General features: G+C 42.0%; 1 protein-coding gene across 27 annotated transcripts in view; it reads right to left on the bottom strand.

The window, feature by feature from the left end:
- The window catches only part of PDE4DIP (phosphodiesterase 4D interacting protein), a 233,367-nt gene that overhangs the window by 128,651 nt on the left and 79,738 nt on the right, over positions 1 to 24,978 (bottom strand). For 25 of the 27 annotated variants that reach the window (XM_012518040.4, XM_023583509.3, XM_023583515.3 and 22 more), the window contains exon 4: positions 18,901 to 19,011. In XM_012518040.4, coding sequence (XP_012373494.2) covers positions 18,901 to 19,011 — 111 coding nt within the window. Of the gene's footprint in view, positions 1 to 16,564; positions 16,627 to 18,900; positions 19,012 to 24,978 lie in introns of those variants that run through there. The other 2 variants (XM_071207375.1, XM_071207374.1) reach the window with 2 other exon arrangements.

The following is a 24,978-nucleotide window of genomic DNA, read 5'->3' as shown; positions in this document are numbered from 1 at the left end:
ACCCAGATCAGCCTGCAGCCCTAGCCTAGGCTTCAGCCCCACCTCTGACAGGTAACTGCAGGTACATTTGGCTGGCACAGACTGAATAATTGGAAGTTTACCAGAGCAACCGTGGTCATCTTGGACCCGCACTGCATAGAATGCTGCCCACACCTACAGTTCCATCCCTGACCCAGGCAGAGAAGAAAGGGGCATGAAGTTTCATCAGTCTCTCTGGACAACTACAGTCTAGGCCTGCATGACCTGGATTATTCCACACAGCTGTGACTCTGTCCTTACCCCCTGGCAAAGGAGAAAGTTGGGAGAAGCTTCATCGGTTCCTGGGGTAATAAGAGCAACTTGAGCCTCCACAGCTTATAGCACCAACTATATCCTTGGCTCCTACTGCACAACCAGCAAGGGAGAAAGGGCAAGAGGCCCTAAACTAAAAAGAAAAACTGCACCCAGAAGAAATTCCCTGGTAAGTCAGATGCCAAGACACCAACAAAAAATTACTATCCACACCAAGAAACAGGAAGCTATGGCCCAGTTAAAGGAACAAGATAAGCCTCCAGATGGCATAAAGGAGTTGAGACAACTAATCACAGGTGTTCAAACAAATCTTAATAAATTCGATGAGATGGCTAAAGAGATTAAGAATATTAAGAAGACATTGGATGAGCACAAAGAAGAATTTGAAAGCATGCATAGAAAAATAGCAGATCTTATGGGAATGAAAGGTACAAAAAAATGATATTTTAAAAACATTGGAATCATATAATAGCAGATTTGAGAAGGCAGAAGAAAGGATTGGTGAGCTTGAAGAAATGGCCTTTGAAAGTGAGCATACACTGCCGCGGTCCCTAGGGGAGCAGCGACAGTCTCCCAGGTACAGCGGCGGGGACCTGGAGGGAGTGAGGGTTCAACAGTGAGCCCCTGATGCTAATGACTATGCTTGTGAGCTGATAAACCTAAAATAAGAACAAGGCCTAGAGCAACATTGTGCCTGGGAATTTCCTCCTGTCAGCCTTCATGTTACTCAAATGTGGCCAGTCTCGAAGCCAAACTCAGCATGTAAATGCAATGCCTTCCCTCCAGCGTGGGACATGACACCCGGGGACGAGCCTCCCTGGCAACGAGGGACCACTATCAAATACCAACTGATGATGCAACTGGAAAAGGACCTTATACGGAAGGTTCAATGCGGATCAGCAGAATATCCACGTCTACATAAAATAACATGACTTTAAAATGCTGTTTGACCTAAAGTAAGGGGGAAATGGAAAGGAGAAATGAGTTTATATGGCTACGAGTTTCTAAAAAAGAGTCTGGAGGCTGGCAGAAGGATTGCCCTCATGCACAACTGAGCAGAGTCAGAGAGACAGATAAAGCAAATACAACCCCCAGATATTGGTTCCTTTGAAGGCTAAAGAGACCCATGAGAGTTATGGCCATGGCCGATGGGGTTAACTACCAGGGCAGATGGCCCCTCTTTGGAAATGGTGTTTATGTGTGATGAATCTGGACTCAGATGGGATCTCCCTTCATAAGACTTTCATGCTAATGTGCTGGAGGTGCAGTTAACGTTGGGATTTAAGATATATTTAGGGGATTTGAATCTCTGGACTGACAATGTGATAGCCAGGTCCTGAACCTCAACAGACTCCAGCACCTACAATCTGATTTATTGGACTTACCACACTCAGCTAAGATGGAGTTGAAGAAGGACAATCACCACACCATGGAGCCTAGAGTGATTACAACTGAAAATGGGAGGATTGCATCCAGCATCCATGTGGAATTTGAGCCTCCTCTTGACATAGAGGTGCAATGGACACAACCAATCCAATGTCCACATAGAAGAGGTGGTATTGGATTGAGAAAAGTGGACATGGTGGACGATGGGTATGGGGAAAGGCAGGAAGAGATGAGAGGTGGAGGTGTCTTTGGGACATGGAGCTGCCCTGGATGGTGCTTCAGAGGCAATCACCGGACATTGTAAATCCTCACAGGGCCCACTGGATGGAATGGGGGAGAGTATGGGCCATGATGTGGACCATTGACTATGAGGTGCAGAGGTGCCCAAAGATGTACTTACCAAATCCAATGGATGTGTCATGATGATGGGAACGAGTGTTTTTGGGGGGGGGAGGGGGGGTTGGGGGAGCGGGGTTGAATGGGACCTCACATATATATTTTTGATGTAATATTATTACAAAGTCAATAAAAAAAAAAAAAAAGAAAAAAAAAAAAAAAAGAAAGTGAGCATACAAAAGAACAGATGGAGAAAAGAATGGAAAAAATTGAACAAGATCTCAGGGAACTAAATGACAGCAAAAGTCATGCAAACATATGTGCCATAGGTGTCCCAGCAGGAGAAGAGAAGGGAAAAGGGGCAGAAGAAATATTTGAAGACATAACGGTAGAAAATTTCACACAGATATCCATGTCCAAGAAGTACAATGTACTTCTATCTGAAAAAAATCCAAATAGACCAACTCTGAGACACACACTCATCAGAATGTCAAATGCGAAAAACAGAGAGAGAATTCTGAGAACAGCAAGAGAAAAGCAATGCATAACATATAAGAGATACCCAATTAGATTAAACGTTGATTTCTCCCCAGAAACCATGAATGCAAGAAGACAGTGGTATGATATATTTAAGATAACACAAGAGAAAAACTTCCAGCCAAGAATCTTGTATCTGGCAAGATTGTCTTTCAAAAATGAGGGTGGGGAAGCGGACTTGGCCCAGTGGTTAGGACGTCCATCTACCAAATGGGAGGGCCGCAGTTCAAACCCCGAGCCTCTTGACCCGTGTGCAGTTGGCCCACGTGCAGTGCTGATGCACACAAGGAGTACCCTGCCACGCAAGGGTATCCCCATGTAGGAGAGCCCCACATGCAAGGAGTGCGCCCCGAAAGGAGAGCCGCCCAGCGTGAAAGAAAGTTCAGCCTGCCCAGGAATGGCACTGCACACACGGAGAGCTGACACAACAAGATGACACAACAAAAAGAAACACAGATTCCTATGCCGCTGACAACAACAGAAGTGGACAAAGAACACGCAGCAAATAGACACAGAGAACAGACAACTGGGGCAGGGGGGAGAAGGGGAGAAAAATAAATAAATAAATAAATCTTTTTTAAAAATGAGGGTGAATTTAGAATATTCACAGATAAACAGAAACTGAGAAAATTTCTACCCAAGAGACCAGATTTTCAGGAAATTCTGAAGAGTGTGCTAGAGCCTAAAAAGAAAACACACAAGTGAGAGGCCTACAAGAGTTTAGAAATGAAAGTTATACCAATAATAGTAACTAAAAGTGTCAAAAGAATGGTGAAAATAAAATATGACAGATAAAACTCAAATAGTCAGGAATAAACTTAACCAATGATGTAAAACACTTGTATTTATAAAACTGCAACTCAATGTTTAAAAAAAACACAAAAGGCCTAAATAGCTGGAAGAACATTCCATGCTCACGGATTAGAAGACTAAATATCATTAAGATGTCAATTCCACTCAAATTGACATACAGATTCAATGCAATTCAATTTCCACCAGCATTTTTTTATTGAAAACACAATTATTAAATTTATTTGGAAGGGTAAGGGATCCTGAAAAGGTAGAAACATTTTAAAAAGGAAAAGCAAAGTCTCATCTCTAGACTTTAAACTATATTACCTACCTATATTGGTAAAAATAGCATGGTACTGGCATAAAGACAAACACATAGACCAGTGGAACCAAACCGATGGTTCAGAAACAGACCCTCACATGTATGGTCAAGTGATTTTTTACTACCCTGTCAAACCCATACTGCTCAGGCAGAACAGTCCATTTAACAAATGGTGCTGAAAGAACTGGATATCCATAGCTAAAAGAAGGAAAGAGGGCCCCTATCTCACACCTTATTTAAAAATTACCTCAAAATGGATCAAAAACCTAAAAATAAAAGCAAGAACTATAAACATGCTAGAAGAAATTATAGGAAAATATCTTCAAGGCCTGGTGGTAGGTGGTGGATTCTTAAAGGAGGTAAGAGGAGGACTGAGATGAGCTACTGATGTTTAATGTACGTAGAAGTTTTAATTAGCTTTACTGTATAAGTGTGGAAATGTATAGAGTGCATGGTAACACCTAGTAGCAGCTAGTTTATAAATGAGGATGTGGCTGAAAATGGCAGTGTAGGTATGTAAATGCCAATTGACAGAATGCTTGAGAATAATCTAGGAACTGAATAGCACAGTAAACCAAGAGGTGGATGAGAATTGTGGTTGATGGTAAAGATGCAAGAGCGTCCTTTGTGAGCTAGAGCAAATGTACAGCACTAATGCAGGGTGCTGGGAATGTGGAGAAGCATGGAACAAATACAGCTGGAATGACCTATGGACTGTGGTTAGTAGTAATAATATAATATTCTTGCATCTATGCCAAAGATGTACTGTATTGATAATGCGGCAGTACGGAAAATGTGTGTCAAATGTACACTATGGACGTGGTAACAATCAGATGATATTATCTTATTTGTAACAAATGTTCCATCACAGTGTGCTGTGTTGATAGAGGGGTGCTGTTTGGGAATTCTGCACATGTTTTATAAGTTTACAACTTCTGTCATAAAAAACACATTTAAAAACTAATAATAGGGTAGGTTGGCAGGAATACACCAAATATAAGATAAGGACTATAATTAGTTGTAAGATTTTGACAATATTCTTTCATAATTTGTAACAAACATCTCATGAAAATGCAAAGTGTTGGTGGAGGGTTGATGTATGGGACCTCTGTATGATTTTATGTATGTTTGCTTTGTAAGTTCACAACTTTTACTACACACTTATTGTTTATGTATGTTCATATATAAATGATATAAAGATAATAATAATAGGGTTGGTTGGGGGAAAATACCATTTGGTTGATAGTGATGTTTTGACAATGCTCTTTAATCATTAGTTAAAAATGTTTAGCAACAACGCAAGGTGTTGGTGGTGGGGTGAGGTATGAGAGTCCTGTGTGATGTTATATATGTTTGTTTTGTAAGTTCACAACTATTACTGTACACTTATTGTTTATGTATGTTTATGTATGAGTGATATACTTCAATAAATTTTTAAAAAATCTTCTTCTGACCCCGTACCCCTAGCAGTTAACTGTCCCATTTCTTTGCTCTTCTTTGCAGCAAGACTCCTTAAAGTACTCATCTATATTCACTGACTCCCCTCTCCTTCCATTTTTTCTTAAATTCACTGTAATCAGGCTTTTGCCTCTACCTTTCCACCAAAACTACTCCAATCAAGAGGACTAATGACATTCATGTAGTTAAATCCAAAGGTCAGTTCTGAGTCATCACATCACTTGCATCAGCAGCAGCATTTCAAAAGGCTCATCCCTCCCTCTTTCATTATACACTTTCTTCAATTGGCTTCCAGGACTCCACACTCTCCTTTGCTATACTTCCTCTTCTTTCCAAACTATTAATGTTAGAGTGACCAGATCTCAATCCTTGGTCCTCTTCTCTTTCCCCTGGTAGGTTGCACTCCTTTGGTGATCTCATGCAGGCTCAAGGCTTCAATGACAACCTTATGCTGATGACTCCCAACCCACCAGTCCTCCGCTCTTTCCAGAAATGCAGACTGGCATATTCAACTGCTTACTCGATATTGCCACTTGATGGTCCCACAGACATCTCAAACACAAAATGTCCAAAATCACACTCCTACTCTTTACCTTCAAATCTCCTCTACCCATAGCCTTTCTTATCTCAACTTATGGCAACTCCATCCTTGCAGTTGCTTAGGCCCCAAACTGTGGAGTATTCCTTGATTTCTTTCTTTCACATTCCACATCCAATCCAGCAGTAAATCCTGTTGGTGCTGCCTTCACTACTTCTCCCCCCATCAATTGTTACTACTCAAGTCTGATAGCCATCTTCTCTCACAGGGATTACTGCAATTATCTAAAAAATTATCTAAAAATTTTTTTAAAATTAGCTTCCTAATAGCTCTCCTGGCTTCTACCCTAACCTTCTATGATCTATCCTCAATACCACAGCCAGAACAGTATTTTCAAAAACATGTCAGATCATATCATTCATTAGATCACTCCTCTCCTCAAAACCCTTCAGTGGCTTCCCATGTTACTCAAAGCAAACTCTGAGGTCTTTAAACCAGCCCCATTACCTCTGTGGCCTCACCTCCCGGAATTCTCCCCCTTCCTCATGCTGCTTTAGCCACAATGGCTTTCCAGCTATTTCCTCTGCCTGGAATGTTCTTCCCCCATTTGGCTATTCAGCTAACTTCTTCATCTCCTTCAAGTCATGAAAAATCATTTTGTTTGATACAGTCACCTTAGTAAAGAGTTTGGCAGTGTCTTATAAAATAAAAAGCCCACTTATTATATGACCCAGAAATTCCACTACTGGGTGTTTACCCAAGAGAAATAAAACATGTCCAAACAAAAACTTGTACCTGAATATAAGAGAAGCTTTACTCATAATAGATGATCACTGATGACACCCATATGTTCAAAAGGTGAATGGTAAACACACTGTGTTATATTCAAAATGAAATACCACTCAGCAATAGAGAGGATGAACTACGGACACAAACAACAATATGGACAAACTTTAAAATCATTATGCTAAGTGAAAGAAGACAGATGCCAGAGACTATACTAGATGATTCCATTTATATGACCTCCTAGAACAGACAAAACTAATCGATAGACCGAAAGTGGATCAATGACTGCCCACAGTGAGAAGTGTGAGAGGTCTGACACCAAAGAGACACATGGCAACTCTTTGGAGTGATGGGAATATTTTAATCCTGATTATGTTGTGGTGGTTGTTGCCTGACTATATGTATTTGTTAAAAGTCTTGATACCATATGTTTAAAAATAAAGTTGATTTAAACAAAAAGGCACAAGGAAAACAAACAATAAAGGAAGTGGCAATGAAAACAGCCAAAAATACAAAAAACAAAAAACAGCCAAGTATAAAGGATGAGTAAGTAGCTCATCACAGAGACCACCAATCTGGGGTGCTTTCATTGCCATAGGTCAGCCTGAAGAGCTGTAAATGCTGTGAAGGTAAAACCAGGAACAAATCTTCCTGTTTTGTCCACTCTCATTTTCATTTACTTCACTTTCCATTGTATCTCTGCAAAAAAAAATGGGAAGCCAGTGTGGCAGACAGACTTTGCTGTGGCTCTCCTGGTGTTAATGCCTTTGCATAACTCCTTGCCTTGAGTGTGGGCAGGACCTGTGATTTGATTCTAATCAATGGAATGTAGGAAAGGTGATAGAATGTCACTCCTCAATTTATTGTTATAGAAGATCCTGTCTTGCTAGCAGACTTGCTCTAGAGCCTCTCCTTGCTGACTTGATGACAACTGACCATGTGGAGAAAGCTCATGGGGCAAGGAACTGCAGGTGGCCTCAGGAACTGTGGGCAGCCTCCAGTCAACAGCCTGCATGGTATCAGGGCCTTCAGTCCTACCACCACAAAGAAATTAATTCTACCAACAACTCAAGTGAGCTTGGAGGCAAATTCTTCCCCAGTCAAGTCTCCAGATGAGTGGGAAACGGACTTTGGCCCAGTGGTTAGGGCGTCCGTCTACCATATGGGAGGTCCGCGGTTCAAAGCCCAGGCCTCCTTGACCCATGTGCAGCTGGCCATGCGCAGTGCTGATGCGCGCAAGGAGTGCCGTGCCACGCAAGGGTGTCCCCCGCGTGGGGAAGCCCCACGCGCAAGGAGTGCGCCCGTGAGGAAAGCCGCCCAGCGTGAAAAGAAAGAGCAGCCTGCCCAGGAATGGCGCCGCCCACACTTCCCGTGCCGCTGACGACAACAGAAGCAGACAAAGAAACAAGACGCAGCAAATAGACACCAAGAACAGACAACCAGGGGAGGGGGGGAAATTAAATAAATAAATAAATCTTAAAAAAAAAAAAAAAAGTCTCCAGATGAGAATGCAGCAGCCAATACCTTGACTGCATCCTTGTGAGACCCCAAGCAAGGGTCCCAACTAAGCTGTTGACCTACAGAAACTGAGCTGAGATAAGAAATGTGTTGTTAAAAAAAAATCATTTTCTAAATATGACCTCTCCTGATCACTCTTTTAAATATTGCCTCCTGCCTGCCACTCTTGATATTTTGACCCCTTTATGCTCCTTTTTCTTTCTTTCCCAAGAAGACTTACCCCTTCCAAGATTCTATGTTTTATTTATTTGTAGTATTTATTTTTCATTGTCTATTTCCCCCTGCTGGAATATAACTTTCACAAGGGCAGGAATGTTTGTTCATTGATATGTATTCCAAGCACCTCTAACAGCACCTGAATAAGGTACTCAATAAATACTTTTAGATGAACAAGGCCAAATGCTTAGGCTTAATGGAAGATTTCTCTATTCTTTTGCTCAGCCGTGACAAAGAATAGCTAATCACCACCTACTACACACAGAAAAAAAGACTTAGTATACCTAAACAAACTCTACTATTAGATCACCTCTAAGTCCATTCTTCCCCAAATTGAAGAATCCCAGTTTTATTGTCCTTTTCTCATAAGCCTCATTTCCTACTTTTGAAGTTTGGTTTGGGTATTTCTGAATTTCCTCCGAATTTCTGGAGTTCCATACTAGACTCAGCACAAGGCTGACAGGGCAGTATACAGGATTAAGGATGTCTGGTTCCTATCACATTCCACATGGCATCTGCACCTGTTTCCACAAGTAAAAATGAGGTCAACTCCACCTTTTACTGCAGATATATCAACGAGACAGTGCCACCTCTTCCTGCCATAAGCTTGGTGAAAGTTGCTATGAAAATAGATATTGTTTTACTAGAGTTCTTTCTTCTCTCTTCAGTTAGACCTTAATACAATGTAGAGTTATTCACAGAAGAACATCATTTGCATTTGAAATAGTGGCTATCTTTAACTTTTAAAGAATGGGCCAAGGCCTTGTTTATTAACTGGTGAATGAGGTCAGGAGCTGCTAGGCTACCAGGTGCACTCCCTGAGGCTATTAAAGGCCAGCCTGGTCCTGGGCAAATTGAGGACTAGACACCAACTTCATAAGACTATGATGTAGTTGAGATTTAAATGTGTGTAAGCTGTGTAGCATAGTGCCTAGCTCATGGTAATCACTAAATGGATCCCCCTGCCCCCAGCACACACACACGGTTTAAATGGGAAGGATTTAGAGTTTATTTTCCATGTGTATTAGTGAATTTGGGGGAAAGGGAGAGAGGCTCTGAGGTGAAGGAGGCAGAATGGGCCTAAGAGTGGGGAGAATACTGACACAAATTCTGAAGGTGGGGCAAAACCTGTGTCTAGAATCTCTCTCCAGGAGCTAAGTAGCCTAGAAACAGAGAGGAGCACTACTTGGTATATGTTTTCCTCATGGCCATTTCTTTTCCTCCATCTTATATCAAGGCCATGAGGCACTGGTTATAGAGCCTGTAACCTGGAAGAAATAGAAACAGCAGAGGAGAGCAGGAAGAGAGAAATTAGAAAGCTCACAGTTGAGGGCCGATTCAGGGCTGAGCGAGCTTGAGGTGGAATTTCCATCTTAATTGAGAGCAGCACCCTGTAACTATAGCTATTCAGGTTGGCCCCTTTACTGGCCCCTGAAGAGCCCAGATTTCACACGGTCGAAGGAATCCCCTGTTCTCAACCCCAACTTTGCAGAAGTTGTCAGGGACAGGTTACCACTATCATGATTCAAACTGCTGGGTCCTCTGAAGCTCCTAATGGTTTGGCTGCAAGCTGGGCCTCCCCACAATCCCACAACCTCCAGGGAGTGGGGAGAAAGAAGGCTTAGCGTGGAGACTGCTCCCCACTTCTAAAGGTTATGTGCCCCTGGGTCTCAGAGGCTCTCTACTTCCATTTGATTTCTGTTCCTGACTTTGGGAGTGGAGTAATAACTCATCCTGCTGTCAGCAAATGATTGGTGGTAGGTAGTCAAGACCAAGTTTATGTTTGTATTGTGCAGATACTCCGCTTGACTGGGGAGAACTTGAATAGGGAGGTCTGACGGAGTATCTCTGAGGGAAGCAGCTACCCGGGCAGCCTCAAGGAGGAGCTGTGAAAGTTACCCAGAAAAAGTGGCCTTGCCCACTCTGCCCTAGGCCAATCCCTAGACTCTCCTTTTGCAGCCCTCGTGCTGGCAGCCTCCCTCCACTTACTCAGGGGCCACAGAGGAGGGATTCCTCCCCCCAGTCTTCTCTGTGGGCTTTCTAAGACCCTGGTGGCTATAAAGGGGGTGGTCTCCAGCCCTTCAGGGCAACAGGGCCTTGCATGGTTGGAAAGATGAAAAGCTGGCATTGCATGGCAGCCTGTGCCTTTCCTTCCCAACCTGCCTCTTCAAGCCAAGGTTCAAATAACAGGGACGGTAACTAACCAGAGAATCCCAAAGTCCCTTCTAAAGTTGCTTGGCAAAAAGCCACCTATTACTATTTAGCTCTCCACGGAACGGTGTGTACCAAGTCAGATGACAGCCTTTTGGCATGTGGGTGGATTAGCTGCTATTTAACATGATAGGGTGGGCCCCTTTCCAGTTTGCACCAGCCCCCACACTGCCTGCGCTATGTGTAATAGAGCCCCATTTATCTGTGCAGTTCAATTTGCTTAGATGAAATGGCAAAAGCCAAAGCAGAGAGGAAAAAAAATGTTCATAGTAGGTATTGAAAATACGGACAAAAACTCTGAAGAAGTAGCTATGTCAAGAAGCAGAAAGTACACTAAATATTTTCTTTTGCCAGCAGGCATGGACTGGAGAATCATTTTTCTGTGAATTACTCTAGCTCCTGCTGGGTATGTTCTGTAATGCAAAGGGGAAGAAAGACTGACTTCTAATAAGCACATAAAGTGCTTGAGTTTTTGTTGGAGAGCAAGGGGTTCATAGCCGGCAGCTTGGATTGGGATCAGGCCTCCTGGATTCTAGCCTTGGCTGGACCACTAATTTTCTGTGTGACCTTAGGCAAGTTACTTTAACATTCTGGGCTTCATTCTCCTTATCTTTAAAGATGAAGAGTTTATTTATTAGAGGGAGCCAAGTAAAGAGTATTTAGGAACTCTTCTATTTTTCAACTTTCTTTTAAGTCTAGGATTACTTCAAAATAAGGGGTTACACAGATTATCTCTAAGATCTTCTCCAGGTCTGAACTGTAATTCTATGCTTTTTATATATTCCCCTTTAGACAAAAGTAAGTCTCTTAGCTATCCAAGCATCTATCACAGCAGAATTTGGCCCCACTGCTAGGGTCACAGGCAAGACGATGATTAGTCTCAGCACAAATGCATTTTCTGCTTTTGACATCTCCTATTTACTGGGCAAAAACTGAATTCTCCAAAAGCGCATTAAAAACGACCCATCCATACCCAATTTGTTCCTGCCAACCAGTAAACTCATTCAGCAGGGAAAAAGCTGTCCCTGGCAGTGCCTGCTTACAGAAGTCAGCTTTCCCCTAGTAACTGGGCTAATTACAACTCCAACTACCTGGTAACTGCACTAGGTTCCCTGGTATTGGCTGGCAGTCCTAGAGCCATCTCGGCTCTGCTGGCACCTTAACCTGAGGAGGCATCAGAGAAGCTGAGAGGCTTCGGGGGAGGGAGGGGGGAGTAACAACCGAAGTTAGGATGGGAGCATACACATAGGCTGCGAAGAATCCCAGACCTCTGCGACTGGAGGGATGATGGTATCCTGGTCCAGCCCGCTCATTTACCACATCATCAAAGAACTTGGTAGTCCTCTTGATTCATTTCCTTTAGTACTCCCATCCCATTGGTTACCAAGTCCTTTGGCTATTTAACTCCTAAATATTTCTCAGATCTTTTCCCTCCCTTTATGTCTCATCATCTCTGGACAGACCTATCTGTTTTCCTCAGTTTCTGCCTTGTCTTTCTTGAATCCATCTTCCCTACAACCATCAGTGGCTCCTCATTGTCCACAGGATAAAGTCTATAACCCTCCAGATGGCACAAAAGGACGGTATCCTGCATAGCCTTTAGCCTCATTCTGTGCCTAGCACTTAGAATTCAGCAACACAAAATTATTAATAATTCTCTGCCCTGTACACCATGCAGTGTTTGCCTCTAGGCGTTTGCTCATGACTCTACCCTCTGCTTCAAAAACCTTTTCTTTCCACCCCACCATCCATTGACTGACTAATGCTTACTGCCCTTTGATGTCAAAGCTCAAGGGTCATCTCCTTTCCTCAAAGATTCCTTTGTAGATTTTCCCACTATCCCTTCTATTCAGTTGGGTTAGAGACACCTCATTTGAGTTCCTTTATACTTGTAATATATCCTATTATGGCTTTTTATTATACTCTATTAATTGTGATTTATTCATCTTTGAATTCCCAACTTCTTGCATAGTGCTTGGAATAGGTAGGTACATAGTCAACGTATATTAATGAATTATTTTGTTAGTGCAAAGCTTTCCATGATCTGTCCCCACATTACCTATCAAGTCTCATCTTAACACCATCACAAGACTTCTATACCACACGTTCTAGCTCTACTGAGCTACCTGAAGTGTGCCAAGTACACATTGTTTTTTCATGCCTTTGTGCCTTTATCTATGTTGTTTCTTCGGTCTGAAATACCTTTCCCCATTACTTGCTGTTTTATTAACTTTTTTTTTTAGGTGGTACCAGACCTCGAACATGGGAAGCAGGTGCTCAACCACTGAGCTACATCTGTTCTGCAATGAGAGTTGGTTTTTTCGTTTGTTCATTTGTTTTTAAGAGGTACTGGGAATCAAGCATGGGACCTCATACATGGGAAGCTAAGCTACATCTGCTTCCCTCTCTTATTAACTCTGAAGATTCAATTCAAACTTCACACATTTGGCAAGGCTTTCTCTGGTGGATTTTATCAATCTCCTTTGTCCTATAGAGAAAACTACATAAGTCTGTGGTAGCCCTTATTATACCATGTTTATTTATTTGTTGGTGTCTCTCTCTACCTTTGGACCGAATGCAGGGTCAATGGTGTATTCATCTTTATAGCCCCAACATCTAGCATCATATCTAGCATATAGTGGTCAATTGATGTTTGATTGAATGTATGAATGCATGTGTACAAACATGCATAAATGAATGGCCAAGGTGATATTGCAAATAGGGGAAACATTTGAGATGGGAATTTGGTGCCTATTCTTTCAACGATATCATGTTACGTCTACCAGTGTGTAAACCTGGATGCAGGTTTAGGTAATAGGTAATAGGAAGAAATGGCTTTGTAATAAGTTCATGCAGAAGTATAAATTATGTAGCCATAGTTTAAAAAGGATCATTGAAAGTGGATTAGAAATTTAATCAGGCTCCAGAATTTAGTTTGGGGTTTGTTTCTCAACTTAAGCTTTCAAAGAAAACATCTTTTCTTCCCAAGGGACAAATATTAGGACCTGTAATTAAAAGCTCTAAAGAATGAGAAAAGTTGAGTTTAGCCAAAATAGAAGAAGAAGAAAAAGTAGTTTTCAGTCAAGGTTTCCACCATCTTTCAAAGCATGACAGTTATGGTAAAGTTTTTTAAACAAAACCGAAAATATTGTTTACAAATATTTAATGAATGGAGTCTTCCCACTTTCTTCCTACCTCTCCCCCCACCAAAAGAAAAGGAAATGGACAAGCATGCCACCAAGGACTTCAGAAAGCTGAGAACGAGGAGTTAGCATGCAAGCCACAGGTGTGCACAGACACAGACACTAAGTTCATATTGGGCTTCCAAAGAACTAGTTACAAGGGGTTTGGCTAGTGTAGTCCTCTACTCTCTCTCTTTATTTACGTTCTTCCCTTCCCTACCATACACATTTCTTAATGTTCATGTAACTAAAATGCTGGAGGAAAAAACACATAGCAGCTAACTAAACAAGGTAAAAAGAAGACTAAATATAAGAAGAGAATCATCAACTCTGGCAACAGCAGCCATGACAGTCATGTTAGACAATAGCCTTAGAAGTGTCTCCAGGTACACAGGATAGTAACAAGAACTTTTTATATTTATTAAACATCTAGTATTTTTTTATTAAAGCATGTTTACATATGGGAGGGGAAGGGGAGGAATTCATGTCTCCATTTTGGGAAACTAAGGCTCAAAGAAGTTAAGGCATTTGGCCAAGGTCACGTAGCTGGGAAAAGGTAGATTCAGAAGTCAGGTTTCCTGGTTGAGATCAAAACTTGTGTCCCTACATTTTGATATCCCTCAAAGATACTCATCCTTCTCTAATAATTTTCCATCAGTTCAAGTCAAGAGTCCTAAATCTTATAGCCAAATGGAATTCCTTGGGACTTCAGTGAACTTCTGAGTCTTTAGCACAGTAAGAATGCATGCACATTGGTACTCATTATAGTGCCCAAAGCCTAAAGAAATCAGACTAGAACTAAAGAAAATGAGTCAGTGACTGAAAAAACACTGAGCTAACCAAGTATTTCTTTTGTATTTTCTTTGAAGGAACATTTGCATCTGAGGGTGACAGGGTAAATATGCTAAAATAGAGACACTTAGATTTTATTATATTATACACAGGCAAACTAAAATAGAGAATGGAGGCAAACAAGACAAATGATAAAAATCCACTCTTGAGGAAAAAGAAACTGAATTTGAATAAAAAAAAAGGTCTGGATGGAATGTGTCTAGTAATTGTACTTATCTGGGTAAATCTGTCACCTCTCAACCTATCACAATAATGGCAAGCATTAATTGAGGGCTTACTATATGTTAGGAATTGTGTGACTTCAACTAATTGGCTCGTTTAATTCTCCCCCAAATCCTATGAGATAAGTACTATTATTGCACCCATTTCAGCTCAGAGAGATCATACCATTTACCCAAATTATATATCCAGAAAGTGTTGTAGAACTGAGAATCCATCCCAAGTCTGTCTGGTTCATAGCTCTTAACTGCTATGCCCAGTGACAGCAGGAGAGTAGAAACAATGAAAATTTGTTAGGTAAGTAAATCAGTATGTTATTTACCATGATTTTTAAAACCTAACTGCAAAAGTGTGTTATGTATAAATATCAAAGTGTGCTCAGGAAAAGTATCATCCAATCTCAAAGATGAGAGAACCACAGCCCAAAGAAGTTAGGCAATATAAAGCTCATAAAACACAGAGAGGTGTGGATTCCTATCTAAAGGCCAAACCCATTTTAACTTTCCCACACCAACATCATATTTAAACATTGGCCCTTCTGGTCCAGGATGACAATATTCATCCCAATCCTTTTTCCAATCGTTTTGCTTTGATCTGGCTATCAGATTTTAAATTCTCTTCCTAGAAGGGAACTTTAAGTTTTTTTTAAAGCAACCTTGGAAATAATAAATTTACACAACATTAACAAAACACACTACAAGTGAGTAGTCATCACAGGGCAAAACAGTGGGTGGTGGTTATGTGAGCTGTTTGGAGTTTGGGTGTTTACCACACAGCAGCAGATTTCATAAATTCCAGGGTCAAGCATGTTCCTAGTGGTGGCATGTTCAGCTATCATGAGAAGATGCAGGATTAGATAATTGACAATGAAGAAATTAGTCAAGTTGCCACCCAGAAATTATTTACCAGAGCAGCTGCCATCCAGAAATGCCAAGAAGCCAGTCTTCTTAGAAGCCATAGTCAGCTGTGGATCACTTGTGGCTTTTTTTTTTTTTTTCACTTTAGTTTGATCCAGAATCAGAAGCTCTGTGTACTGCAATGACTTCTCATTTATATGTTCAAAATCATCTTCCAAAAAAACACTGTACCTACAATTAATGTTTGCTACCAAGAGAGGCAGTGGTACTTAATCATGTAGGTGTATATTCCAATGTTCCAGATTATCTGTGCTGAAGGTAAGCAGTCTTGTCCTGTTTATTATTTACGAAATTGAAGCTTAAAGTTTAACTGAAACATTCAACAGAAGAGTCTCATTGACCAATTTTTATGTACCATTTACTATTATTTTATTAATCCATGGCTAGTATGATTCTTAAGATTATATTTGCATTCTCTGAACAGCTTGATAGAAACCCTTACCTTCTTTTTTATTTACTTGCTTTGAAGTTGATGGGCCTACATTTTACATACCTCTTTAGCTTTTACAACTTCCAATACAATGAAAAATCCTTGTTCCTTCTTTCACAGTTAAGGATTACGACACCTATTTTTATCTCTCCCTCAATCAACTACTTAAAGGAGCTGGAAAGAGAGATAGCACCCTCTCTCCAGGTCTTCTCCTAATGTCTCCGTATTTCCCTTCCCTGAAGTTACCATGATGGAATGCTTGCCCATCTCTCACAAAGAGTAATTTTTCACTCTTTAGTACAAACATCTCAGCAAAACTCTGCAATAGTGAAATACGTAAAACAATGAAATAATTACTATTCACAATAGACTGGTATTACAGATGTTTCAAAAACATTCATTTTCTTAAAAAGAATTATGCACATCATCCCCTAATTATTGTAGATTCTAACTTGGTTGTGATTTAACGTTTTAATATAGTTAAAGAAATGTGCTTCTAACATGAAATAAAAATCAAGCTAAATTTGGTAACAGAACAGTGTTCCAAATTCTCACTGGAACCACTTGACTTACCATGTGATGCTGTACACATTACCTCGCTGTCTCTTCACAAAGAGAACTGCTGCTGAACTTCCCAACCTTGTGGGATCACAGCGTGGGTAACGCGGATGAACACGTTACATAAGGTACATTTATGGGAACATTCGAGGGTGAGATTTTAAAGAGCCAAGCCTCTTCTTCATCTTTAGGTAACATAACGACGACCCCTTCTAATATGTACGATGCTAATAAATCTACAAAGGACTTTGATATGTCTTTTTATTAACTCTTTGTGGCTGCTGTTTATTTATACTCTCAACAAATACTTTTCAGTGCCAACAGTACTAAAGGCCACAGGGGTTGAAACAGGCTCAGGGAGGTTAACTTGCCCAGGTCCCTGTTGCCTAGGGCTCCCGAGACAGTGCTTTCCTAATCCTTGTCCTTTCATCAAAATGAAACTGCCTTGCTTTCTATACCTCATCCCTACGTAGTATGATAGCCTATTTTTAACTAAGACTTAACAATTGATAATGGTTTTAAGTATTCTGCTCCCAATTAATAAGAACATTTTGATCTTGGCCTTTTTTGCTTCCCAAATAGTCATAGGCAAAAGGGATGAGTATAGTGGAATCAGAGGGTGCACAGTAGCCTGCCATCTCTCAAATCATCTGAAGCTAGTAGCTGCCCCATCACTCCGCTCACACTTACGACTGAACCCTAGGTAGAGTCAGATTTATGCCTACTTCCTGAATGGGACCAGTGGCAATACAAGGGAATGGAACAGAAGTGTTTTCACCTCCGTATGTGACAATGAGCTGTGACCAACTCCTCCCCTCAAACTTGTGCAGCTCCTATACTCGTGTTAATCACACTTCTCCAGGAGAGGCATGGCACCCTCTCATACCCCACCCAAAGTGTTCTATGAAGACTGTCTCCCTCGCCAGTACAGAGCAGACAGTGAGACCAAATGATCCAAGCAGTCATTCGGCTCAAGCTAAAAAAGTCTTTGCCCTCAAATTATTTAGGATATTATCTCTTCCTTCTGCCTCACTTTCGAGACAGTTGATGGGACAATATTCTCCTTCTGCAAAGGGAACAGATTTACTCACCATTCTTACCCTGGGGCAAAATACTGCCACTCATCCTCCCCCTCTCTCTGAGTTACCACCCCTCACTTAGCAATAACCTCCTCAACCCCTGGCAGCGTCAAGGAGGCATGCTCACATTGTATAGCCACAGAGATGAAAGGTAAGTTTGGCCCAATTTCAGGATAATTCAGGTTCAAACATGGAAATCCAGGAGAGACAGGAGCTAGGGCTTAATTGCCAGATTTAACTGTCTATGTGAACTAAAATTATCAAATAACTGTTTGGGTCTCAAAGACACCAGCTATTGCTTTGATCTAAGATATAATCCAGTAGCCTTTGGTGTTTTCCAACCTTCTCCATAGAACTGGGCACAACATGGAGAATGATAATATTTGAACAGTACTCTGGTGAAAACTGCTGGGGATTTAGAGTTCCGAATAAGTCAGAGGTGACCAGCCCCAGGTTACTCAGGCCACTTCAGGTCTGCCTGCCAAGACACCAAGAGGACTGAGGAAATCAACATTGTAGTGACAAGTTAGGAAGCTTCATCCTTGTAACCTATTGCCTAATGTCCACTTACCAAGGTGCTGTGTCATCTCCTCCTCAACTCAGCCAATCCACTCAATCTTCCTTCCCCTACCCAACACACTGGCCCATCAATCAGGACAGGGAAGCTGCCATTCTCCCTCCCTTCTCTACCCTCTTCCTCCCTCTAGGGTAAACGACTCCTATGACTAAAAATGCCCAAGATTTTGTCTTACAAACTTAGCTGCATAATCATTTTCAACAATGAACATGAATTTCACACAGAACATAAACGTCCTCAACTCCTACCCTTTCTCCACAGAAATTTCCTCATTATCCTCTGCCCCACTGAACCATGGGGGAAAAGGAACCCTTCTCGAATGGAGTGTCTCTTCATGTGTGACACAGAAATGAGCAGTCACAGAGTCACCTGGGGGATTTGTTTAAAAATGCAAATTTCTAAGACTCCCTGGGGATGAGGCAAGAAATGTACATTTCAGATTCACCAGCTCCAGCGGTAATCGTTCTGCACAATTCCTCATGAGACTTAGTCCCTGGTTTAATCCAGCCCTCTCCCTTGACAGAGAAGGAAAGTAGAAAGCAAGCACAAGAGAGGTAATACGGGCTTGTGTAAAAGGACCAGACCTGGACTGGAACACGCCTCCCCCCTGACTAGCAAGATGGAGCCAGGAAGATCCGAGACTAGGGCTGCGTGGACCAACCAGCCCTTGCTCCTGCCCCACACCCCACACTCACCCGCTTGTAGACATCTTCCTGGCTGGCCTCATATTTCTGCTGCATGCGCTCCTCCAGGAAGTAGATGCGCAGCTTGAGGCTGAAGTTCTCCTTCTTCAGGTCATTGAGGTGCTGGGACAGAGTGCGGTATCCATTAGACATGATGGACAGTCCATAGAGAGAAGCATGCCCAGCTGCCCCCTCACCCTAGGAACATGGTGCTGCGCCGCCGTGGCATGAAGTGAGGCGGTGGGGAAGCTGTGGGGGCTGCAGGGACAGGGAGGCCCGGGCTACAGAGACATGGCCCTGGTCGCTGGCACTCTGGCTGGGTCTCACTCACTCTGGGTGCTGGAGAGCAACACTTTCCTTTTTTACCTCAGGGAGATATTTGTGGAATCCCTGACAGGGGAACAAGCTGGATGAACTCAGACACAAGTGGTGTAACCTGACGCCAAGCCAGAACTTGTTGTCACCCTCCTGGAGCCTGCCTGGCACAACTGCAGGGAGCTAACATCTTCTGGGAAGAGAGAGGACGGACCCCCAGAAGCTTCCAGGAAATGGGGGAGGAGAGTAATTCAAGGCGGTGGTAAAGTTGCAAAAAAGAGAAAGAAAATTAAAAAGGTGGGCGGGGGTGTGGATGGGTGGGTATTTAAGCTCCTGATGGTTGAATTGGACAATAAAGACCAAAGAAGTGTGAAGAGAAGCAAGAAATAAGGTCGCTATAAAAATGAGCACATATACAAAATGCATGCAAAATGGAAGCCACGAGTCAAATATCCCATTTCTGTCAGGCACAAATCTCAAAGGGCTACTAACGAGAGGGGTTTCTAATTTCTTTTAGTAGTCCAAATGCTCATCTCTAATCAGTTCTTCCCATGTTTTCCTTCCCAGGCTTTCGATCTCTGAGGCAGTTGAATTGGTAGCCTTTACTACCACATACCTCCCCCACCCCCATCCACATACACCACAGCCACCCCCAAAGAAAGAGCAAATCTTCAACTCCGTGGAATCTTTGCAAACTCTGTTTACCAGTTACACAAGCTCACAAAGAGGCAGGGGCAAAGGTTCCTCCCTCCCTGGAAGAAGGGGTGGGGGGAAGAGAGGGAGGGAGCCGTCAGCTGGGAGCCCAGAGATTTCAGCCAGTCACTGGCTCTTAACTCTGGCATCTGCCGAGTGGAGCCAAGCACTCATCCCCAGATCCTGCTTGTAAAGCAGTTAAAGGACTTTCAATGACAGCTGCAACATAAGCAGGAAGTATTTTTCGTACCCTCTCACACAGGACACTGAAGGGACCTGGAAGACCACCCCACAGCACAGATACCAGACACAGGTATTTGGCTGCAGTAATACCAGAGTGGGAAAAAAATTAGTATTAAGCTCCAAGATAAAGGACATTTAAATTTACACATAATTCAAGCCCTCACTCATTTCCTCCCCAATCTTCCTGGCTCTTTATTCTTCAAATTCCTTTTCAAACCTTCATGAAAATTGCAGTCAACATCTGAGTACCCAGCAGGTAGCACGTTGGGCATGGGAGACACAAAGAGCAAGGCAGTCCCAATGCTTTCAGAGCTAGGTAGTCCTATAACTGATCATTATACCTGTGAAGGCAGGTGTTTTACACTACAGTCCTCCAAATCTGTTTTTCAAACTTTACATTTTACATTACAGCCCAGTACATACACGTACACACATACACACCCAGCTGAGGTAAATCTTCCACTAATTGTTGCCATCACTATGTGTGATGTACTCTGCTTTCTATTCTATTTGTCTTTCTGGGAGTGACCCATGAGACTGACTTCATGACCCACTAATATGTTTCAGGCTGCAGTTTTATTAAAACGCAGCATCTATGGAAACCCAGAAGAAAGAGTGATTCATTCCAACTGGGATGATCAAGAAAGCGTCACCAGGAGTGAACTTGCACTCTGTCTAGAAAGATGGGAAAAGTTTAAGTGAATAAAGTACCTCAAGGAGGCATACTAAAACTGAGCATTCTCCTAATAGATTTGGATCTTAAATAGACAACACGTATCCTGTCATAGACGGTTGGTAACTTAAGCCAAAATATTACTCATTTTTTTAAAATCAACACAGCTAAAATTTATTTAAGTATTTTCATTAAATCTGTGCACTTAGAATAACTGAATGTCATTTATACTTAGAGACAGTGAAGAAAGGAGAAAAGTCTTAATTAAAACCCAAGACTTTTCTGGTCCCAGTTATTTAGTAAACAGCTGTGCGACCTTGGAAGTGTTCTCTTAAGGCCTAACTGCCCTCATTTATAAAATGAAGTGGTTGCAAAGTAGATGTTTTTTAAGTCCCTTTCCTGGTTTAAGCGTCTATAGAGATAACCTAGTTATTATAACCTCCATTTTGCACAAGGGGAACCAGGCTGCCAGATTCTAGATTAGTGTTTATTCATGCTTTCACTATTTCCTTGGAGTCCTTTATCACATGAGCTAATTTAATACAAGTTTTATGGAAAGTGAAAACTGCATATGAATGTAGAGTATTCTTATCCAACCCAGAAGTTTCTTTCTGCACATTCATGCCAAGTTCCTCTTATGCCCTGTGATACCTTGTACTCCTATCTCTCGAACCTCTTTTGTGTTTGTTTTTTGCCAACTCTTTTGAGTGAATGCTTAAATGACAGATAACCCTTCACCTTCTGCTTTTTTTCTCTTTACACTTCCTCCTCAGAGACTTTATCCACTTTTTTGGCTATAATGTTTGATTCCCAAACAAACCCTAAATCTCCAACCAAGTCCTCTCACTCAAGACCCAGTCCTACATATGCAACTCTTTGCTAGAGAGTTCACTGTGAAGGCCGTGGTCCCTACTATGTCTGCCAGAATCTACTCGGGCAACCTGTTCTCCATAGTATAGCCAAAGTAATATTTTTAAAACTCAAATTCATCTCCCTTATTTAAAGCCCTTCACAGGCATCTATCTCTCTTATAATAAAGGGAAAATCCCATTATATCCCTCCAAAAATCCTGCCTCTTCTTTCAAGTCATAGTTCAAATCCCACCCAAACAAAGTCTTCCCTGCTACATCAGCCTGGAAAGACTTCTTCCTTTCCTGAGTTCCTAAGGCCAATATTGACATTTGGCAAATGCTCATATGCTGCCTCATGATTTTGCTTTCATTGTACTTTTGAAGGCTTATTCACACTGTTTGGAGCTATTTAACTTTTCATGTGTTTATGTCTCTCCAACGAGTCTGTATGCTAACCAAGGAAGGGGCCAATGACTTAATACATCTTTATATGAGCCTACAGCATCTACAACAACCTAAGAAGACCTCTCCAATAACTTTCACCCCACTATGCTGTCACAGCCCATTTACAGTCACCCTCACAAGATTAGAGCATTTATGGGCTAGCAAGGCATATTTTGTTTCTTTGTATTCTAGTGCACAGTATTTAGGAGGTGCTCCCTAAATATTCGTTGAATTAAAAAACAGATAAGGGACACAGATGTGGCTCAACCAATTGGGCTCCCATCTACCCTATACGAGGTCCAGGGTTCGAGGCCCAGGACCTCCTGGTGAGGGCAAGCTGGCCCACACAGTGAGCTGGTCCACAAGGAGTGCCAACCCACACGGGAATGCTACCCCGCGCAAGAGTGCTGCCCTGTGTGGGAAAGCCACCCAGCACAGGAAAGCCACCCCCGTGGGAGTGCCAGCCGATGTGGAGAGCTGGTGCAGCAAGATGACACAATAAGAGACAGAGGAGAGGAAATAAGAAGATGCAGCAGAACAGAGGGTTGAAGAGATGCAAGAGAATAATCGCCTCTCTCCTACTCCAGAAGATCCCAGGATTGGTTCCCAGAATGCCTAATGAGAATACAAGCAGACAAAGAACACATAGAGAATGGACACAGAGAGCAGACAATGGGGGGAAGGGGAGAGGGGAGAAATAAAATATTTAAAAAAATAAAAAATAAATAGATAAGTACTCCATAAATATTTTATATTTTGCTGCTTTGATTTGTTAGGTAGAGGCCAGTTTGCTTGTATTATTCTTGTTGCAGCAAAGCCAGGAGTTCTTGTTGCAGCAAAGCACTCGAAGAGGTCGAGGAACAGATTTATTACCTGCAGACCAAGAGGAGAGTCAATCTCCAAATTCTGAGCCCCATTTTTCAGTTTTCATAGGTTTATATAGGATTTTATGTGGAATCAGCATGACTTTTGTTCATTGGCTAATGCATTGCTAGGCTAAACATTGCAAGCGGGGTTACAGAAGCAGAATGCAGGTGCAAGGTCATGTTTTTGTGGGCTGATATATAGAAATGGGGGGCAGGAGTGGTTTATTAGATTACAGAAGTGGGGGGCAGGAGTCGTTCATGTGATATTTTCCTGCAAGGCCATGTTCTCACGGGCTGATTTACAGAAGCGGGGGCAGGAGTGGTTCGTTAGATATTTTTTCTGCAAGGTTACGTTTTTTATTTCTCAACATTCTCATAACTTTCCAATAACATAAAAGCTTTGTTTTAATAGTTCTGAAAAAGCTACATGTGCTAGAATATTTCCTGTAGAAAAATAAGTGGGTTTAGTTCATTTACATTTCTAAGTTACAGGCCCACTCTGACCTCCTCCCTGAACTCCAATATTTGTCTAACTTAGTAGAAATCTTCATGTGGATATTTAATATAAGCACCTTCTACTTGTGATACCTAAAACTGAACTCTTGACCTTCCCCCCTCCAAAAAAACATGTTCCTCCCTCATCAGACCCCATTTCAGTTTGTAGCAACTCAATAGTTACAGCTATTTGGTCCCAAACCTTTGAGTCATCCCTGACTCTTCTCTTTCATACAAGTTGTCCAATCCAACTTCAAATCTTATTTCTATTTTCAAAACATATCTAGAATCCATTCACGATCATGACCACTAGTACCACTCTGGCCCAAGATACTATCATCTCTACCCTGAGTTATTTGAATAGCTTCCAAAACTGGTCTCCCTCACGGAGACTGGAAGCCCCACTGGCCTCCCATCAAACAAAGAGCAAAAGGCCAAGTCATTTCATTAGCCCATAAGACCCAAGGCCCTACATGATCTGGAGCCTCTCCCCTCCCCATAATCTTTTTGACTTTACTTCCGACAACTCTCCGCCAGCCCCACCCCCCCACCCCCCAGCACTCTTTCTCCTTGTTGTTTCTCAAAAACAGCAGGTACCTTCCCCTTTCAGGCTCTGGAGCTTGTTGTTTCTTTGCCTGGTGTATTAGTCAGCCAAAGGGGTGCTGATGCAAAATACCAGAAACTGGTTGGTTTTTAAAAGGGTATTTATTTGGGGTAGGAGCTTACAGATACCAGGCCATAAAGTAAAAGTCTATTTTAAACATGTTGGAGCAAGATGGCTGCCGACGTCTGCGAGGGTTCCTCCCTTCCAGTGTCTTGCTTCTCTCTGGGTTCAAGGTTCTTTTCTTCCTCAGCCTTGCTTCTCTTTCCTCTTTTCTCTTTTCCTCTGCTTACTTCCTGCGGCACCAGCTTAAGACTTCAGCATCAAACTCCAACATCAAAACTCCAACATTAAGGACTCTCAACTCTGTCCTTTGCCATGCCTTTTATCTGTGAGTCCCCGCCCACCAAGGGGGCAGGGACTCAAGGCCCTAATGATGTGGCCCAATCAAAGCCCTAATGATAACTTAATCACGCCCAGGTACAGACCAGATTACAAACATAATCCAGTATCTATTTTTGGAATTCATAACCATATCAAACTGCTACACCTTGTATGCTCCTTCTATAGCTATCTGCACGGCTCTTTTCCTTATCCTCATCAAGTCTTTAATTAAATGCCATCTCTTCAATGAGGTGACCATCTTATTTAAAACTGCAATCCACTCCATGACTGACTCCATATCCCCTCTCATTGTTCTTTTGTTGTTGACAGAACTCTCACCTTATAAATTAGTATGTTTCCTTGGTTATGTTTGTTTCTTCTCTGTCTCTTGCTAATAGCATGTAAGCTCCAAGAGAAAGTCAGGATGTTTGCCTGCTTTTTGGCTCACTGCTCTATCCAGTGCCCAGAATTGTGCCTGATACATAGTAGATGTTCAATAAATATTTGTTGAATAAATGAATGAAT

Source organism: Dasypus novemcinctus, chromosome 13 (genome assembly GCF_030445035.2).
Source record: "Dasypus novemcinctus isolate mDasNov1 chromosome 13, mDasNov1.1.hap2, whole genome shotgun sequence".
NCBI classification, from domain to species: Eukaryota; Metazoa; Chordata; class Mammalia; order Cingulata; family Dasypodidae; genus Dasypus; species Dasypus novemcinctus.
This window is presented reverse-complemented; position numbering and strand designations above follow the sequence as displayed.